This window comes from Muscardinus avellanarius (genome assembly GCF_963383645.1).
Source record: "Muscardinus avellanarius genome assembly, chromosome: 21".
Classification (NCBI taxonomy): domain Eukaryota; kingdom Metazoa; phylum Chordata; class Mammalia; order Rodentia; family Gliridae; genus Muscardinus; species Muscardinus avellanarius.
In genome coordinates, this window is record NC_137807.1 from 10438043 (window position 1) to 10457518 (window position 19476).

At 43.8% G+C, this 19476-nt stretch overlaps 1 protein-coding gene across 2 annotated transcripts in view; it reads right to left on the reverse strand.

Moving 5' to 3' along the window:
- MED13L (mediator complex subunit 13L) overlaps positions 1 to 19476 on the reverse strand; it is a gene marked incomplete at both ends in the record, with an annotated part of 285293 nt that overhangs the window by 229621 nt on the left and 36196 nt on the right. For both annotated transcript variants that reach the window (XM_080717726.1, XM_080717725.1), the window contains one exon: positions 15846 to 16083. In XM_080717726.1, coding sequence (XP_080573852.1) covers positions 15846 to 16083 — 238 coding nt within the window. The remainder of the gene's footprint in view (positions 1 to 15845; positions 16084 to 19476) is intronic.

A 19476-nucleotide genomic window follows, 5' to 3' on the forward strand; every position in this document is an offset into this window, starting at 1 on the left:
CTAATCCTTTCCATGTAGCAAACAGCAACTTCACTGCTAGACCCACAATTTACAGCACTTCCAGGTCAGCCAAGGTCATGGCATCCATAATGAACTTCAAGTTAGACACAAAAATGTCATTAAACACTTTGACCCAGTAAGTAGTACTCGGTCACAGCCATCTGTGCTGCGGGACAGTTACAACCCATACTTTCTGCCAACTACACAAACTACTGTTTACCTACAACACTGAGAAAACATTTCATGAAAAATTATTCATTTTAAATAAAACTTTCAATTTCCACTTTAACAAGTAAACTATAGAATATAAAAGCAAGGAATTGCAAACAAAAACAGGTGAGCCTTTTCTAAATGTTTTGAAAGCATCCTCTCACCCATCATTTGGCCCGTATTACTACACAACACTGTCATTTTAAATGTGTGGACAACTAAATTGAGTCAGCACTTACCCCCAGGACGCTCTGTCCCCGAGTGTCTCTGGTACACTGCCCCAAGCGTACGAGGAATCAAATAAGTACCTCGGCATACCTGGGCTAACTGCTGGCAGGCAGGCTGAGGCCATCCAGCCTTCCTCTGCTGTAGCTACAAAGGGCGTGGGCCTCCACCCACTACAAGGTGAGTGTCTTTGGCGACCTGGCATTCTAGGTAATTCAGCCTCCCCTGTAGAGGGTGAGCTGCAAGCCACCCTGCACTCCGATCAAGAGCCCTCTGAGCTGCAGTCTTCCTGACAATATCTCCACGGCAGGAGTCATTGTCAAAAATGCTATTTCCTTCCGAAACCATCAGAATTGTAGGAATCTGTCCAAGGCAGATGTCCTTTTCATTATAAATACATACTAGGCTACTGTTTAAATAAGCTAAAAGCCGGGCGTGGTGGCGCGCACGCTTGTATTACCCAGGCTTGGGAGGTGGAAACAGGAGGATCGCGCAGGTTCGAAGCCAGCCTTGCTGGCTTAAGAAAGAGACCCTTTTATTTCCAAATAAAATTTTAAAAAGTATTAAAATAGGTCTGGGGTTGCAGTCTGGAGGTATAAGGGTTTCCAGGAACCCCAGTACCACCAAAAAATAAAAATAAAATGAAATTCAACTGAGCACATGAACTTTTTCCTTTATTTTTTTTTATGTGGTACTGGGGTTCCTGGAAGCCCTTCTACCTCCGGGCTACACTCCCACAGGCTACACTCCCAGACCTATTTTATACATTTGTATGTGGAAACAGGGTCTCTTAAGCCAGCACGGCTGGCTTCGAACCTGCGCGATCCTCCTGTCTCCGCCTCCCAAGCGCGGGGATGACAAGCGTGCGCCACCACGTCCGGCAACTTTTTCCCTTTAGAGTACATATTTCATCAGAAATAACAAGCTTCCCACTTTCTGTACCAAGACTGACTCAGGAGCATTCTCCCTCCGAGCCACGCCCCAGTCCTTTTTTTTTTTTAAGTTTTGAAAAGTTGCTGAGGGTCTCATTAAACTACCACAGCTGGCCTCAAACCTATGAGCCTATCTTAGCCTCCAAAGTACTGGGTTACAGTTGGCCCAGCTAACACATTTTCTTATAACTGGTAAATGCCAAAACAGCTTACATTTAAACAAGTTCAAGATTACCTATAAGAAATAATCTTAATGAGACCTCATCTTGAAAAGGTTTCCAATGCCCTTACTCAGATCGTCCCACAGATATGTACTTACTGTTTTACAGCTGGTGTCACAAAGGAAACCTTCAAAATGATTACCGAGAAGTTTTACCTCCCCCAAGACCAGCCACATCAGAAATATGAGTGATTTTTAAAAAGGAAGATACTTGGGGCTGATGGCATGGCTCAGCAGTAAAGTGTTTGTTTGCACAAAGCCCTGAGTTCGATCCCCAGGACTGCAAAACACAAAACAAAACACACAAAAAAAGGGAAGATATTCTGCATCTGCCAAGATATTAAATATGGGGACGCTACTACTGACAAGCAGATTGTGCACTCCAGCCTTCCCTTTATGACTGTGTACACACAATCTCTGCCGACACAAAAGCACTTCATCTTTATCCAATTTTTCTCTTACTCTTTTTTTTTTTTAATCAAGCCGTTCTGCTGCATGATTAACTACAAACGGCAGGGTATTATTCCACCACAATGCCCTGGCAACCAGCTCACGCTCAGTCACACTGTTGAGGAATAAAAAAAAAAAAGAATAACTAATTGTCTGATCATGTGGATACTGTAGAAGCCCTTGAGCTCAGGCCTCGATGGGCCTCAAGAGGATAATGCTTATTCTGTGGACTCACTGCCAAATCACCACGTGAGAGGGCCAGGATGAAAACAAGGCCCAATTACACAGAGCGCGCTTGTCAATGGCGGCCTCGTAAGAAATAGGTATGTGGCCCAGTGCTTGTGGAAATTGTTCAAAAATATTTACATAGCTGGAGCTTTAAAGAAAATTATCCAACACTTACTGGCCATAATGATATTCGATGAGAATCTCTTCAGGTATCTTTGAGACGGCAGCTCGGTCATGAAATTCTTAAAGCAACAGAGTCCAATTCCATGATTCTCTAGTGCTTAAGACAGATTTCTATACTGTCTGCTTCTATTGGGGAAGCATATTTATGTGTCATTTCTATCGTTGTTTTTAAAGGATTTTTAAACATCTTAGCTCCTAGTGGTACTCATGACTAAATATGTCAAGTTCTAGTTTCTATCTGCTTAATTAAGCATCACAAAATCAAACGGAAGCTATTTGTAAGTGCTTTCTGTGAAAGCTACAGGGAGAGAGTTTGCCACAGAGATCGGTAGATCAATGTAGTCTTTTCAAGTTTCTTATCCTTGTTTTACTGCACCAGAGACTGAACCCAGAAGCACTGTACCTCCAAGCCACACCCCAGCCACATTTAATTTTTATTTTAAAAGAAGGTCTCAGCCAGGACTGTGGTGCGCACTTGTAGTCCCAGTAATTGGGAGGCTGAGACGGGATCGTGAGTTTGTAGCCGCCTCAGGACTTCGATCCTTCGCAAGTTGGTGAGACCCTATCTCAAAATAAAGAATGAGACAGGGCTGGGGTGTGGTTTGGGGTGGGGTCTGGATGCAGAATGCTCCCGGGCTCAATCCCCAGTAACGCCAAATAAAAAGGGGGGCTCCCTAGGTTGGTGAGCTGACTGCTCGCCGAGCTATCCTCAGTCTAGGGTCCTCCTGTCCTGCCTCCCGAGCACTGGAACTACAGCTATGCGCCAGCGCGCCCAGCTTAGCCCATTCTTCCCTAAACGAGGATCTTGTATTGGCGGGAACCTCGGGTGGACTGAATGGCGCCTCCTCAGGCAGCCCCGCCTGGCCCTGGTGAACCGTTCTGATCTCTCAGTATCTGAGCATAGGACAGAAGATCTAGGGAAAAAAGGGAAGGGGAAGACGTCTAATGACAGCAGGTACAGAATTCTAGCCTCTCAATTACCTCAGGAAGACACTTTATAGATTATAAACAGGTCCTAACTCCTGCAAAGTAAATACTCAAATATGATTAGATTCGTGTCGTGTTATTTTCACTCCCTCTGCCATCAGCTGGGCGTGTGCTCAGTTCAGAGGATCCAGACTCAGTGTACGAGGGGATGCTCTCTGAAACCACCACTGCAAAGTGTCACAGAAGTCACTTAAAACAGAAACGGCTACGTCCTCTGCCAAAGGCCAAGCAGTGTTTCTTCTACGTGTACAGGAAAAGGACGTGATTTTATACAAATTACATCCTAAGGGCTACCTGGGTTTTATTTACCATGGTCAGGTAAAGTTGGTGCACTCATCTAACATGGCCCAGGCCCTATGTATGGCCTCCCAGAACAACAGTCTCAGTGGCCGGAAGGGAGAGAGGATGCCAGGGACACGCTACCCCTGAGCCACGCCCCCAGCCCTTTTCTAATTTTTTTTAAAGTTTTGAAACACTGTCTCACTAAGTGATCCAGGCCGCCTGACACTTGTGATCTTCCGGTCTCAGCCTCCCAAGTGCTGGGATTACAGGCGTGCATGGCCATGCTTGGCAACACTTTCGGTTTTAAGAGGTACAAAATATGGGTTTGGGTTCCACTGATACTGACAACAACTGAACCAGACACCTAAGCTTTGCTTTCCTTTGGGTATGCTAAATTAATCACCAAAATGGAAGAGAACATTTCTTTTTTTTTTTTTTTTTTTTTTTGGGCGCTCCTGGGGAGGGAACCCGGGGCGTTCCACCTTCAAGCTACACTCCCAGCCCTAACTCTGCATTCTTTATTTGGAGACAGGGTCTTACTAAGTTGCGGAGGGCCTCACTAAGTAGCTGAGGCTGGCCGCAAACCCGGATCCTCCTGTCTCAGCCTCCCAAATGCTGGCGTTACAAGTGTGCGTCACCACGCCTGGCTGAGAGCACTTATTTTTAATACCACCAAGATAAAGCCCCTTTCTTCCTTCTTAAGAAAAGCCGGTTTTACTTTAGGGGCTTATAAATTTCATCTTCTGTATAAAATACCCTAATAGAGAGCAATCGTTTGAGTATGTCAGCAATGCACTGCTATTGTTCTCTACACACACAGTTGTGTATCTCCATTCAAATTTAATGTTCAAATATATAATTCTTTTGTGACTTATTTGCCTTTAACTACATCAGCACCTAAACATTTGCTCCAATCTTCCACATTCAGATCCTCACATCAGCCTCCTTCAACAAGAAAATAAACAAAAACTATTTTACTGGGCAAAGAAATCTTTAATTATACCACCTGAATATATAACAAAGTTTTCTACTAAAAAAATGAGCCAGGAGAGAGGAATCAAATATGGCTCTTCTTAGAATTGCTAGCCTAAGTACTTGTATGCCAGTCACAGTGTGCTCATCACCAGAATGATATGCAATTTAAGGAAGAAAAGGCTGGGGCAGTCAAGGTGACACACACCTGTAATCTGAGCACTTGGAGGCGGAGTCAGGAGGGGCGCAGGTTAGGAGCAGCCTCAACAACTCAGCAAGACCAGTTTCAAAATGAAAACTAAAAAGGGATTGGGGTAGCTCAAGAGGTAGAATACTCCCCCCTGGGTCAATCCCTAGTACAAAAAAAAAAAAGACACAAATACTCCACATAATAGTGTCGCTGGTGTTAGGTCAATCTTCAATTTGTTTCAATAGTGACTCTAATCCCTCATCAAAAGGAATTTTATTTAAAAAAAAAAAAAGGTTTTACTCAGATTTACTTCATGAGTGGGAGACTGTTTCGATGCACAGACACACCGTAACACCTACACCAACCAACACACGGTCCCATCAACTGAGTAAGCTTTTCCCTAAAGGACCAACCTTTAAATTATACATTTTTACCAACTGCTTGCTTTTCATATTATTAGAACATAAGCCCTTTCTTTACATGCACTATCTCTGCAATCTCAGTAAAAATGTCTCATTTTTCACTAAACAAAAAACTAATTACATGGTTCAGTGAGCTGCCTGTGGTAACACATTGATTTTATTTACATTTAAAAGTCAGACTTCAGCTTGTTCTCTCAATTCTAAGCACATTTAGCCTAATAATTCTAATTCATTAGATCTTTTTCTGTTCTTCATATAAAGTCAATACCTTATCATAATTTTGTAATGTGAATTTATTACTTGCTAAAATCTTAGTATTTTTTTTCCTTTTAAAGATAAAAGTATTTATAGCCAGGCATGGTGGCAAGGCCTGTAATCCCAGTATTTAAGAGGCTGAAACAGGAGGATCAAGACTTCGAGGCCAGTTTCAACAATTTAGCAAGATCCTATTTCAAAATAAAAACTAAAATGAGCTGGACTGTGGCTCAAAGCTAAAACTTATATCAAGATTTGTATAATTTAGATTCCAGTTAAGATCAAGATAGATTAACCTTATAAATTGTTAAGTTGGGTCCTGCACTCATGTGACTTTGTGTCACATGACCTCTGCAGGGCAAGGGAGGGGCTGAAACCCCCGCGAGAATTGGGCATTCCCGCAAGTAAACCCCCATCTCGCGAGATGCATGCCTTTAAAAGGAGAGCCCGCCAAGTTCACTCCTGCGGCCTCCAAGGTTGGGACCAAAGCCAGCTTAGGGGTTTGACCGGTTCAGGGGCCAGCGAGACCAGAACTGGGTCCTCCCATGAGGCAAGGCCGCTGCGTGAGCCAGCGAGGTCTGGATCAGTCCACTGAGTAGCCAGGCCACTACTGGGACCATCAAGAGTGGGATTGGTACTTGCAACGCAGCATGCACAGAGAAATATCGCAGAAAATATAAATCAGACGCTTCTCTTAATCAGCAATAACTAGGAGGAAAAGGGCAACAGGAAGAGGTTGAGCTATAGAAAGGGCCCTATAGTGAAGCAACTAATGTGATCAATCAGAGGGTATGTAATACTGGAGGACGGAGCCTCTTTAAAATGCAGGAGGTACATAAACAAATATATCAAAGTAAATCACCAAAGAAGTGTGGGATGGAGGGAGGGGGAGGGAATGGGACGGTGGCTGGAGGAGGGCTAATTGGATGATGTGTGCTTGTATATCCTCTCAAGTCTTGTACTCCAATGTGATTGATATATGACTACAATGCACCAATTTAAAAAATAAATTAATTAAAATAAATAAATAAATAAAATAAAAATAAAAATAAGTTAAAAAAAAAAAAAAAAAAAAAAGGAGAGCCCGCGTCCTCTAGCTTCGGACAGGCGCGCGGGCCCCACGGTGCCTCGCCCTGATCCCCGGGAGAGCCGTGCCATTAAAACTTTACATGCCATGTGTACCAGACCTCTCTCGTGTTTTTCACACTCCGCCGTACGCACATTATTTTTATTTTACTCGCATTTAATTTTTTATTTTACTTATCATAAATTACTTAGAACTGGCTATCATTGACCTCTGGATACCTATTTTCCCTGCAAGTGCTTGTTTCTCATGAAATGCATGTATTTTTCTATTATTGTTGACAAAATAATGGTAAATATTAATGATAAATATGCAAAATAGGCCGGGTATGGTGGCGCATGCTTGTAATGCCAGCATCCGGGAGGCTGAGACAGGAGGATCTCGATTTGTGGACAGCCTTGGCTACTACTTAGTGAGGCCCTTTCCAACTCAGTGAGACACTGTTTCAAAATAAAGAGTAAAAAATAGGGCTGGGGATAGAGCTCAGAGGTAGAATGCCCCTGGGGACCGGAAAAAATATATAAATATGAAAAAGAAAAGCGGGGTGAGGTAGCGCACGCTTGTAATCCCAGCCCTTGGAAAGCTGAGATAGGAGGATCACAGATCTGCAGGCAGCCTCAGCTACTACTTAGGCCTTCCACAACTTAGTGAGACCCTGTTTCAAGATGAAGAATAAAAAAATAGGGCTGGGGTGTAGGTTCAATCCCCAGTATTGAAAAAAAAAAAAGTAAACTAAAATTTACTTTTCAGGTGCATTGTGTAAATAATCTCAAAACTTGTGAAATAAATGTTAGTACATAAACTACTACAAATCTACATGCTGCACAATCATATAATTCATCTTTTCAAAAAGACCAATGCTGTATTTGAAAAATAAATTCAAATAATATAAAAACAAAAAGATTTTTCAGTTCAGTCAAAGATGAATTTCAATGATTCATAAATTTACCACCAATAATGAAAAAAAAGAGATACAAAAAAATAAGGTGAAAAAGACAGGATCAGACTTTCTCCTTGGAAGGAATTTTCAAACAGTGATTTACATAAAGATAATTTCACTCCTGTCAGTTTTATAAGTAAAAAAGCATTACTTTCCCAGAAAGTACTGCTTCATTTCAACTGAGAATAAGCCCATTTACAATATTAAGTAAAATATTTCAAAGCCAGGCGTGGTGATGCACGCTTGTAATCCCCGCGCTTGGGAGGCTGAGACAGGAGGATCGCGCAGGTTCGAAGCCAGCCTCAGCTACTTAGTGAGGCTCTCAGCCACTTAGTGAGACCCTGTTCCCAAATAAAGTATAAAATAGGTCTGAGAGTATAGCCTGGAGGTAGAAAGTCCCTGGGTTCCACCCCCAGTAACACACACGCACACGCACACACACACACACACACGCACACGCCTTAGATCTTTCCCCGCTCTCCTCTTCACCTCTGCTCTGAGAATGCAGTCTCACTTCCCTTTAACTGGTTTTATAAAAGCAGATGGCTGAAGGTTTTCTCTTGGTTTAAATGGGCTTGAAACTAGACTCCTCTGAAGAAAAGGATAGTCTCAGTCTCTTATTTCACCCAAAATCTACTTGTGAAGTCCAAAGACAAGGATATTCTGTTCGCTGGAGAAATAAATGCAAGGTGGTGCTGGCTGGAGCTGGATCAGAGGGAGGAAAGCTATGGGTGCTGTGGGGACAAGTACAGAAACCTAAATACCAACTGGCCACTGAACACTCGTCTTATATGGCTATTAGATTAGTTCAATATGATCACAGTTTTATAATCACAAGGAAAATACCCCACATTCTGATAGGATTTATGTTTTTTTCAGTTTGGGGGTTTTTTTGGTAGTATTTGAGATGGAACCTGGGGGCATTCGACCTCTGACCTACACACCCAGCCCTATTTTTTATTCTTTATTTTGAAACCGGGTCTCACTGAGTTGCAGAGGGCCTCGCTAAGTAGCTGAGGCTGGCCGTGAACCGCGGTCCTCCGGTCTCAGCCTCCAGAATGCTGGGATGACCAGCGCGCTCCGCCACGCCCGGCCTCATGTGGTAAAGCATTTTAGAGTCAAGGTTCGTGGTGTCTGAAAACTGCTTCCAAGGGTTTGGTTTAGGGAAAGTTATATGCATGTATATGTCAACCTTTTTCAAAATAAAAAGATGAGAAGAGTGAAGTTCTTCCGTGCGCACATCGACCTCCCCACTGGGATCGGAGGCTACAATACGTACGGCTTATACTGCACTAACACACTGGCTCCACCCCTCGTCTCTCCGCCTTCCTATATCCCTGCAAAGTGCCAAGAAGTTGCCAATTAGTTCACGGGTCTAAATGACAGACCAGTGTTTCCAATCATCTCACACAGGTCACTGTCAGGAAACCACATCCATCTTTCCTAGTCCTCTAATGTCCAATGCTGATTTTATAATACTCGCACCCAGTGGCAGAGATAACAGCACTCTCTAAAAGAAAACAACAAACTTCTGTCTCTAAATGCACAGCGCAGAGTCACAGCTGGCCACCTGCCCTGATTCACTAAGGCAACCCCCACGACTTCGGATATCGATACTGCAGCAATCGTTTTTAGACATGTACAGTTATATTCTTGTTACAATCCACATTTGTTTATCTGTAATAACTGAAAGGGATAAGGACAGCACTTTAGTTTTAAATCATATCCAGTGCCTATTTAAGATGGGTTTTTTTTAACAAAACATACAAAGAAAATCAGATATTTCTACCCCCTTGGGAATTAAAATTAAAAAATCATAAGGCCTTATTTCAACTAAGTTTCTGTCTCCTCACATTATCAAATCAAAGTTCACAAGGATTTATTATACATCAACCATCTGCAAGTGTGTTATTATGCCCTTAGAACCACCTCAAAGAAGCCTCCGCACTGGCTGAACAAACATCCCAAGTGCGCGGCGGGCTGGCACCGCTCCTGCACCGGCCCGCCACGCCACGCCACGCAGGGCCAGGAAAGCTCCAGGCCCCGCAGCTCTGCGCTCCCTTCGGCTCCTCGCAGCTGTAAGACGGCCTGTCCTCCACTCAGCAGCAGTGAGGCGGCCAAAAGACTGCATGTAAGACGACTGTGTGTAAATCAGATGTCAATTCAGCTTACTGCACTAATCTCTAAGATTCAAACTGAAGGTATGAAAAATAATTTAATCAAATGAAAAGAGCAAAGGTGTGTGTCACGATAAAAGTATCAGGCTATTAATATGAAGTGCAGTACATAATCATCAGTACTTTCTAATACTAACAGAGTCTCATTGCAGACCCCACCTTAGAGTGAAATCGTTTATCGCAGTGCTGTGTCTTCCCGTTGGTATTCGTCTTGTACGTTATCGCTAAATTACTCTTCCTAATTAGATCTCTTTCCTGAGCAGACACAGCAACCCCTCAAAATCTATCAGATAAAACCAGCCCCTATTCTGGCCTCAGTGTGCGCCTCGGTGTGACCACCTCCCCGGCCTCCTCTCTCCAGACTGGCTCACGTGGGCGCCGGGCTCTGCACGGCCGGTGCGCGTCACGACTTGCTGCACACGGGCTCCTCAACAGGCAACTTCCTGTGACTAGAGAAAGCTCTAGCTCGGCTTGGCCGGCCCCTACACTTCCTGGAAGACCCACCTCAAGCCTCTCCAAGCCCGGCTTCTCCATCGATCCCCCGTCTGTCCCTTTGCTCCCCCCAAGGCCGAGTCCCGTGCATCTGCAGAACCCCGTACCTTAACCCATCGCAGCACTTTCCCCTCTGTCAAATGACAGATTGTTAAGCAACCTCCCCAGTGAGACTGCAAGGAGGAAACTCATCGCACGTAGTCAGGAAGATCCCAGGAGCTGCTCTATGGCAGAGAGGAAGCAAATGGACCAGAAACCAGGAAGGCTACAGTGCTCGGTGTCCCTGTGACAAGTCTATACTGGGGTGGTACTGATGTCCTAAAACCGAGTCCACCCGCATACTTGGTAAGCAATCCCTACTACACTTCTCTCCTATCCTTACGGCGTTCTCAACACACACACGTGAGTGCTTATCTCATACCCTTTGCGACTACCCACTTAGCAAAGGTAGGGGTTCCACCAAACCCCAACTGAACCCACAGACAGAAGCACTCACGTGGCCAAAAGGATGGACGGGCACACACATCCAGTGTGCGCCCTGCTCGGAATTCCAATGGCAGAGGGCAGCAGAGTCAGAACGCTGCCGCGCGGGGATACAACAGCACCCAGTGCTAAATCACCGCCTCCTCACAGCGCAGTTCAAGGTTGGCTACAAAAGCTCAGATAGACTGGAGGTGAGCTGGGATGACGTCACTGCTTTGAAGCGTTAGCGTTCCCAGTTATTCCACCCAGATGTTAAAACAATAAAATACAATTATTTCAAACTAAGAGTATACTTTAAAAAGTAGGCTTTGACAGACATTAGCAAGCACTAAATGCTAGACACAGCCATTCAAATAATGTCAAAACAAGCCAAGTGTGGGGGTACTGGGCTTCAGAGCCAGCCTCAACAACACAGCAAGATTCTTCAGCAACCTGAAGCAAGACCCTCTTTTGGTAAAAGGGGGGCCCTGGGAATAGCTTGGAGATAGAATGCCCTTGAGTTCAATCCCAGCCCCAAAATGTAAATAAATAATACCAAAACTAAGTGCTGTTGCGGGGCGTGGTGGCACACACTTGTAATCCTCAGCATTCAGGAGGCTGAGACAGGAGGATCGCGGTTCGCGGACAGCCTCAGCTACATAGTGAGGCCCTTTGCAACTGAGACCCTGTGTCAAAATAAAGAATAAAATCTAGAGCTGGGGGTGTGGCTCGGAGGTAGAATGCCCTGGGTTCCATCCTCAGTACCGCGCCCCCTAAAAAAAAGCTGAAGTGCTGTCGTCACAGTAATGGCGGCAGCGGTCACGATGGCAGCCTGACTGCTGTGGGCGCTACTAGTGCTTGATTAACTGTAGCCTCCGAATCCAATGTACAGTGAGAAAGACAGTGATAAACTTAACCAGAGATCCACCGCTACTGAGTGACCATCCGGACACCCAAACCGAAGCGGTCCCGAGCCCACGCTCTACACCACGAGGCCACATAATCCATCAGGACAAGAGCACAAGCGTCCACCCCAGCAACAGGAACGGTGCAGGAGTCACCGTCTCATCTCACACTACTTCATAAAGACTGCAGACATTTTTAAAGTACAATATTAAGAATGAATGGACATAGAGCCTATAAGATTGTTCTCACTTTATCAGAAAACTTTATACATTTGGATGCAAGACAGTTGGTTGCTTTGGTGTTCTATTTTACTGTGGCATTTCTTAGTGTGCTCTCTATGAATACACCATAAGATAAAGAAAAATGCCAAAAATACAACCAAAATGCAATGTTGAAGGACAGTGAAATGTCCCTGTAAGAAGAGGATGTTACAAATAATGGCACTGGTACGGTTAATGCTAACGTCCGCGGCAGGCTAAAGTTTATTTTACCCAAAATGAAAATACCTCTTAAATATTTACATTAGAGAATGAAATAGATCCCTAAATGCCCTCCTTGGTACAACCCCCAGTGAAGACACTCCCTGCGCCTCGTGTCTCTATGTTTATGATTGCTCTGCCCTCCGCGGTCCTCTCCTGTTGAGCTGCCGGCCAGGCCTGATGGTCTACGGCGCCCCCAGCGCTCGTTGGCGTAGGTTTGCAGCTCATAGCAAGGCCTCGGCAGCCCGCGAGACCTTGTTTCCAAGTGAAAAATAAAATAGGGTTAGGAGTATGGTTCAGAGGTAGAATGCCCCGAGCTCAATTCCCCGTACCACCAAAAAAAAAAAAAAAAAGTTGTATGCCACTTCTTTAAGGGTCAAGTCTTCCCTAATATTAGGTTCTATTATATTCCTTCCAACAACTCTTAATACCAAAGTGGACACTGCACATCATCAGACCTAGTAACTGTCTCAAAACTCAACATATCACCAGGAGTGGCACTCAACAGAGCTCTGGTTCTGTCGCTGCAATGCCTCCTGCACCACAACAGGTCAACAATTTACAGAGTTCACAAGCTCAAAGCAGAGAACATGGGAATAAAAACAATCATCCCTATGGGAAACATTCACAGCATTCAGCAAGAGGGAAAGCCTACGCTGCAAAGGAGCACGGACTAATCACTTCTACATGCAAGCATCGACTATTAAAACTCTGCTTGGGACTTCAGGAATTTTATTTCTTTCTTCTCTTTATTTTGTGGTTCTACACTTTTTCTAATTTTCAAATAAAACGTCGTAACCTGAAAAACAATTCAGCCGGGCACCGTGGCGCTCTTCCAACCCCAGTACTTGGCAGGCCAAGGCAGGAGGATCGCAGCGACCGGGACAGCCTCGGCAACGGAGCCAGGCCTTCCACAATGTAGTGAGACAAAAAGTAAAACGGGGCCGGGGTGGAGCTCGGAGGCAGAATGCCCCGGGTTCAAGTCCCAGGACCAAAATAAACAAACAAATAAAAATAAGTCAATCTTTGCTTAATTCTTTACTAAGAAAATATTTAATATATGCAATCAAAAAAGACTACGGGGGCTGTAAGGAATTTAAAGTCTATACTTTTTTGTTAATTTAGCAACAAAGCCCATGAGAAATAACAATAACTTGAGTTTCTCCTAAAAACGGAAAATTTTCCTTGTTGCTACAAATAAATAACTTTATAGATACCTAAGTAAGCCTAGCTCACAGCGGTGTTCGGCTTCCTTACCATTACAAGCTGAGGATCTGTCCCAGCACACGAGTGTTACAGCATCAGGGACCAACACAGAGTAGACAATCAAAGATAAGCGATCGTGAAAAATAAGAGAAAAAACTAAAACTAAATAAAAAGTTGTATTTCTCTACATGTGAAACAAAGTTTTAAAGAACAAAAATAAGTGTTCTGATATATAAGTGAACAAACAAAGGCGTTAAGTATGTCCTACAGCCAGGGCTGATAGCACTTGCCGGTTAATCCCAAACCTGGAAGATCTCGGGGCTCGAGGGCAGCCTCAGCAAGTAGTGAGACTCTCAGCTACCTAGTGAGACTCTGTTTCAAAACAAAAAATAAAATTGGGCTGGAGTATTGCTGCAAGTAGAATTCTCCTGGGATTTAATCTCCAGTACCCCCAAAAAAATCTCCTAAAAGGTATCTTAATTTAAACTTTTTATAAAGAATCCAGATATCCTAGTAATTTTGTCTCAATTAACTATTAACTACATAAAAATAGACTTTGCAATAAACTTTAGTTCTAATCAGCTAAGTAAGCAATTTCACTGCGAAATGAATTCTAATATTTCTAAAACAAAAATACAGCCAGGTATGGCGGTGCACGCTTGTAATCCCAGTACTTGGGAGGATGAGACAGGAGAATCCCAGGTTCGAAGCCAGCCTCAGACTCTCCAAAACTTAGTGAGACCTTGTTTCCAAATAAAAAATAGAATGGGTCTGGGGGTACAGCCTGGAGGTAAAAGGCCCCCAGATTCAATTGCTAGTACCACAAAAAATAAAATAAAATAAAAATATCCTTAAAAATACCAGAAGACTGCAGTTGAATAAATAAGCCTTATGGTAAACAACTCGATTAGTCCACTGTGGTCTACCGCCCCCTAGCTGCTGTGGCAGGAGCTATCACAAACAAAAAATTGGCTGCCAACAAGAAGAATCAGAAGTGCAATGAAGTGGGCAGGAAATCTTTAGGCAAATTTAGAACCTTGAGCAGACACAAATGTACACAAAAGTCAGCTATACGTGTCCTTGTAAAACCTAACACCAACTTAAAAAATCCCAACACTACCTGAAAATTTTGGAGATTACAGCTGGCTCTGGGAGACTAAGTCAAAAAAAGAAGTAACTAGATGAGGCATGGTGGCGTACGCCTATAATGCCAGTATTTGGAGGCTGGGACAGGAGGACCACAGGTTTAGGGCCAGCCTCAGCCTCAGCCAGTCAGTGAGGCCATCGGAGACCCGGATTCAAAATAAGTAATAAAATACAGGGCGGGGGGGGGGGGGGGTAAGCTTGGAGCTAGAATGCCCCTGGGTCCCCTGTAGCACAAATATTAAAATAAATAAATAAATGAAAAAGATTAACTGTCTGAAGACTGGAATTAGTCTTGATTTAGAAAAATCCCACAGTACACAAGACAGAAACTGACGGTGAAAGGGGGAAAAACTTTTATCAGAAACTAAACGGCTACCGATAAAAATGTGACCTGGTGCAGGGAAATGGATGGAACTGGTGAACATCGTACTGAATGAAATTAGCTGGCCACAGAAAGTAAAAATATCAGATGTTCTCCCCAGCGTGTGGAAGCTAAGGGTCACAGGAGGAGCTCCAGAAGGAGGAACCACAGATGAGCAAATAACGCGACCCGGGGGCTGGAGGGCGGAGGAAAGGAAATTCCTAATGTACAGACGTCACTCGCATCGGGGCGAAGCCCATCGCTAAGCCAACGCGGGCGGGAGGAGTGAGGGAGCGTGCGCGCCTCTGCCATCTTGTGCCCCACTGAGATGGAAGACTACGGGGCACCAATTCTTTAAAAAGTTGATCTGGTTATAAATCTATGGTAGGTTAACAAAGCAGTTTAGAATAACAAAATGGTTACATTTAATTCAAACTTTCAGACATCAGATGCAATGGTAAGTTAAAAATGTGTTAATAATGGAGTCAGTATTTACTACCAACACTGAGTTACACAAAACACAGGAAACAAAACAGGAGAAAACGTTCTAAGATCTTTAGGACCCAAACCACCTTGTCCGAGATGTCATTACCCAAGCGTCATCCTGGAACTCCGTTCAGTAAGGCTCCCTTTCAACCTCCGCCAGAGGTCAGCTGGCAATGAACCACAACAGCCACAGACCACGGGAAAACAATTCTGTTCATCCCACTGTCTTGCTAATTACTCACAATCAACTATTAGTTAAAATCTGTGGATACTTAGCCTGGTTCCCAGCCTGACACAACTGGGGACCCATTACTTTTAACAACCGTGGATTTGCAAGGTTCTAATTCTCAGCATGACTTGAAAAGAACAAAAGAATATCAAAAATGGGCATAGGGAAAAAGGGGTGAGCGTGAGAATGTCTCTTTTTATAGATGTATCAATAATTAAATATTTGGAATCTTTTTTTAAGCAAATCTTAACCTCGGCAAAATTTACCATTGTTCCAAAATGTATGATGCAAACAATTTTTAAGAAAAAACAAAACCCTTACCCTGCAGTTCATGATGTATTACGCCCACTAGGTTGGGTTCGTCTCCCCACCAGAATATCCACAACTCTTTGCAATCTGGCTTGACGTCACGACGCCATACACACAGCAGGTTGGCTTGCAGACAGCGGATGAAGCTTAACAAGATTGGATCATCTTGGGCTGGGGCTGAAATGATAGGTCCGCAGTCCCCGTGCCCTCCAAAATTGTACCTACGCCATTTGATTCCCGTGAGTTCAGCCTGGAAAGAGAAAAAACAATTGTAACCATTTTGATTTTTTTTTACTAACAGACCACTGATAAACAAGCTTCCACCAGGTAAAGCAAATTTAAATTTACTAAGATAAATATTTATCTAAACTTCACATCAAAAGATCTCTCCAGTCAGAAGTGGGATTTTATAGAAAATGTTAAGGCAAATAAAAAGTTGCAACAACTAATCATGATTATCAGCTTGCTTTATTTTAGTATTCAATATAAAGAGCCATGTAGAAATCTTTATAGCAATTATCCCCACAAAGGTTCCCTTTCAAAATCAAAAAGGGGCCAGGCGTGGTGGCGCACGCTTTGTAATTCCAGCACTTGAGAGACTGAGACAGGAGGATTGCACAGGTTCAAAGCCAGCCTCAGCTGCTTAGTGAGACCCTGTTTCCAAATAAAGTATAAAATAGGTCTGGGAGTATAGCCCGGAGGTAGAAAAGCCCCTGAGTTCCACCCCCGGTACCTCCAAAAAAATAAATAAATAAAATAAAAAATATAAGTCAAAAAGGGAGCCAGGTGTAGTGGCTGCACACTTGTAATCCCAGCATTTGGGAGGCTGAGACAAGAGGATCTCGGTTCAAGGACAGCCTCAGCTACTTAGTGAGGCCCTCTGCAACACAGTGAGACCTTGTTTCAAAATAAAGAATAAAAAATAGGGCTGGGGGTGTAGCTCAGAGGTAGAGTGCCCCTGGGTTCCATCCCCAGTACCACAAAAAAATAAAATAAAAATAAAAAAGGCTTGTCAGATTAGAGCCGGTAAAGTCCATGCGAATATCCCCCAATACAGAAAATTATAAAATCTGAACCATTTATGGTTGCAAGCACTTCACATACGGAATACTCAATCTGGAGAAGTGAAACGATTTCTTGCAAAGAATTTCCTGAATTCTAAAACGACAATTTCAATCCTATTTAATGAGGGAAGCCGTCGGTACGCAGCGCCATGAGCACCAAGACAGCCCACTTAGGAAGACGCTCCTGACCTACAAAACTGAGCACTGACCGCGGCCCCTTCCCGTCAGCACACAGCGCACAGAAAGCTGGCTTCACGAGGAGGTGCTAATGCAGTTGTTCTTTTGCCTTTCAAATGCATTTTAACACACAGGAGCTTTAGACGAAGCAAAGAACAGAAACTTTGCTCCATTCTATGCATTTATACTTTATGATTCGTGAGCTTAGGTTTAAGGAAGTAAACTTTAAGTTGTCTGAACACAAACAAAAGGTGAACTTCTCACGTGAGCAGCTGTACGTCTGCAGTCCTGCGAGCACTCCGCACGCAGAGTAGCGCTGGCTCGGAGCGCACTCCTCCCCAAACAGCCCATGTGCCCCGCACGCGGTCCTTGCCCATCATCTCCTTCCCCACAAAGCCAATCATTTTTTGTCAACAAATTGTTTTTTAAAAGAAACAAGTAGCAGCCTGGCACGGTGGCAGAGGCTGGGACAGGAAGATGGGAGGTTCACCCACAGTCTTCAGCAATTTAGCAAGACTGTTTCAAAACAAAAAATAAAATGGGCTGAGAGTATAGCACGAAGGTAGAATGCCCCTGGGTTCAATCCCCAGTGCCACAAAAAAAGTAAAAGAAAGAAAAATAAAAAATAAAACATCTGCCAGGCGTGGCGGTGCACACTTAGAATCCCAGCATTCGAGAAGCGGAAACCAGAGGATGGCGGTTCGCGGACAGCCTCAGCTACTTAGAGAGGCCCTTCACAACTCGGTGAGACCCTGCTTCCAAAAGTAAAAAGACTAAAAAATAAGGGAGGGGGTGTGACTCAGAGCTACAACGCCCCTGGGTTCCCTCCCTGGTACCACAAAAATATAAAATAAAGTATCTGCCAATTCGTTATAAGGTAGGCCTTGTACTAATGTATAGCTCTTGTTCTGCTTGAAGGAAATCATTACTGCCTATTCCATCCACGGTATAATTTAGTGACAGCCTTCCTGGGTTTGAATCCCAGTTACTAACTAGCTGTAAATAGCATCTACCTGGGTGATTTCGTTCGAAGCACCCCCTCATGTTACCTAGGCTGGAACTATCTTCTGTATTTCTATCTGCTTAATAAACTCCTTTAAGTCTTCAAAAAAAAAAAAAAAAAAAAAGCACCTACCTAGCAAGTTCCCTAATCCCTGATCACCAGCTGTCTGCCCCATGCACACGGTGTCGCCGGTTAAACACGTTAGCGCACGGTGCGCCTTTCATCTGTGGTTCTCACCCAGAGTCAATCCACTGCAAATCAAAACACTGGAGGGGGGGAATCTACTACTTAACACGTACAGGTATTTTTCTTGCCATTATTTCTAAACAATACAGCATCACAACTATGTACAATGCATTAAGCGTAAGTAATCTAGAGACGATTTAAAGTCTACAGGAACATGTAAGTGACATGCAAACCCTGTTAAATGAAGGACCCGTGCGTCCCCGGACGTGGGTACCTGGGGAAAGTTCTTGGAGCCAAGAAGCAATCCTTTAGAGCCCAAGGAGACTGCACGGAGCGCAGGCAGCCGCACGGACACCCTCATCATACCAGGCTGGCTTTTAGTTGGTCTATTCGTATCTTTGTCCGTGTCTTTTATCATACAACTTCCCTTGTTTCTTCCAAAAACAGTAATGTCTACGTGTTTTATTCACAAAGCCTGATATCATTTTTTAAATGAATGTCAAAGAAGAAAATCAAACAAAAAGAACAAAAAGGGGTAAAGTCAGTAAAGCTAAGTAGAAGACTTGACACCTAAGCTAAAGATGGGGCTTTGTGCATGAGGATCGTGGGCAGAGGGAGAAGAAAAAGGAAGAAATAAAATAATAAATATGAATTGCAGCCAGGCGCGGTGGTGCATGTCTGTGATGCCAGTGCTTGGGAGGCTGAGGTAGGAGGATTGCAGGTTCAAGACCAGCCTCAGCAATTTATCAAGGCTCTCAGCAACTTAATGAGACCGTGGGGGGGGGGGGGGTGTATTTTCTGGGTGTTTTTTTTTTTCCCTTGCAGTACTGGGGATTGAACCCAGGGGCATTCTACCTCTGAGTTGCACCCCTATTTCTATTTTTTATTCTTTATTTTGAAACAGGGTCTCACTAAACTGTAGACGACCTCACTAAGTAGCTGAGGTTGGCCACAAACCTGCAATCCTCCTGTCTCAGCCTCCCAAATACTGGGATTACAAGCATGCGCCACCACGCCCAGTAGAAACCTTGTTTTCAAATAAAAATTAAATTGGTCTGGAGGTTTAGAGGTATAATGTCCCCTAGTGCAATTCCTAGCACAGAAAGAAAGAAGAAAGAACTCAAAATGACATTTACCATATTTAAAGGATTAGAAAATGAAGACATTATCAGAGGTTTAAACGCCAAATGAATCAAGCCCCAAGAAAATCGAG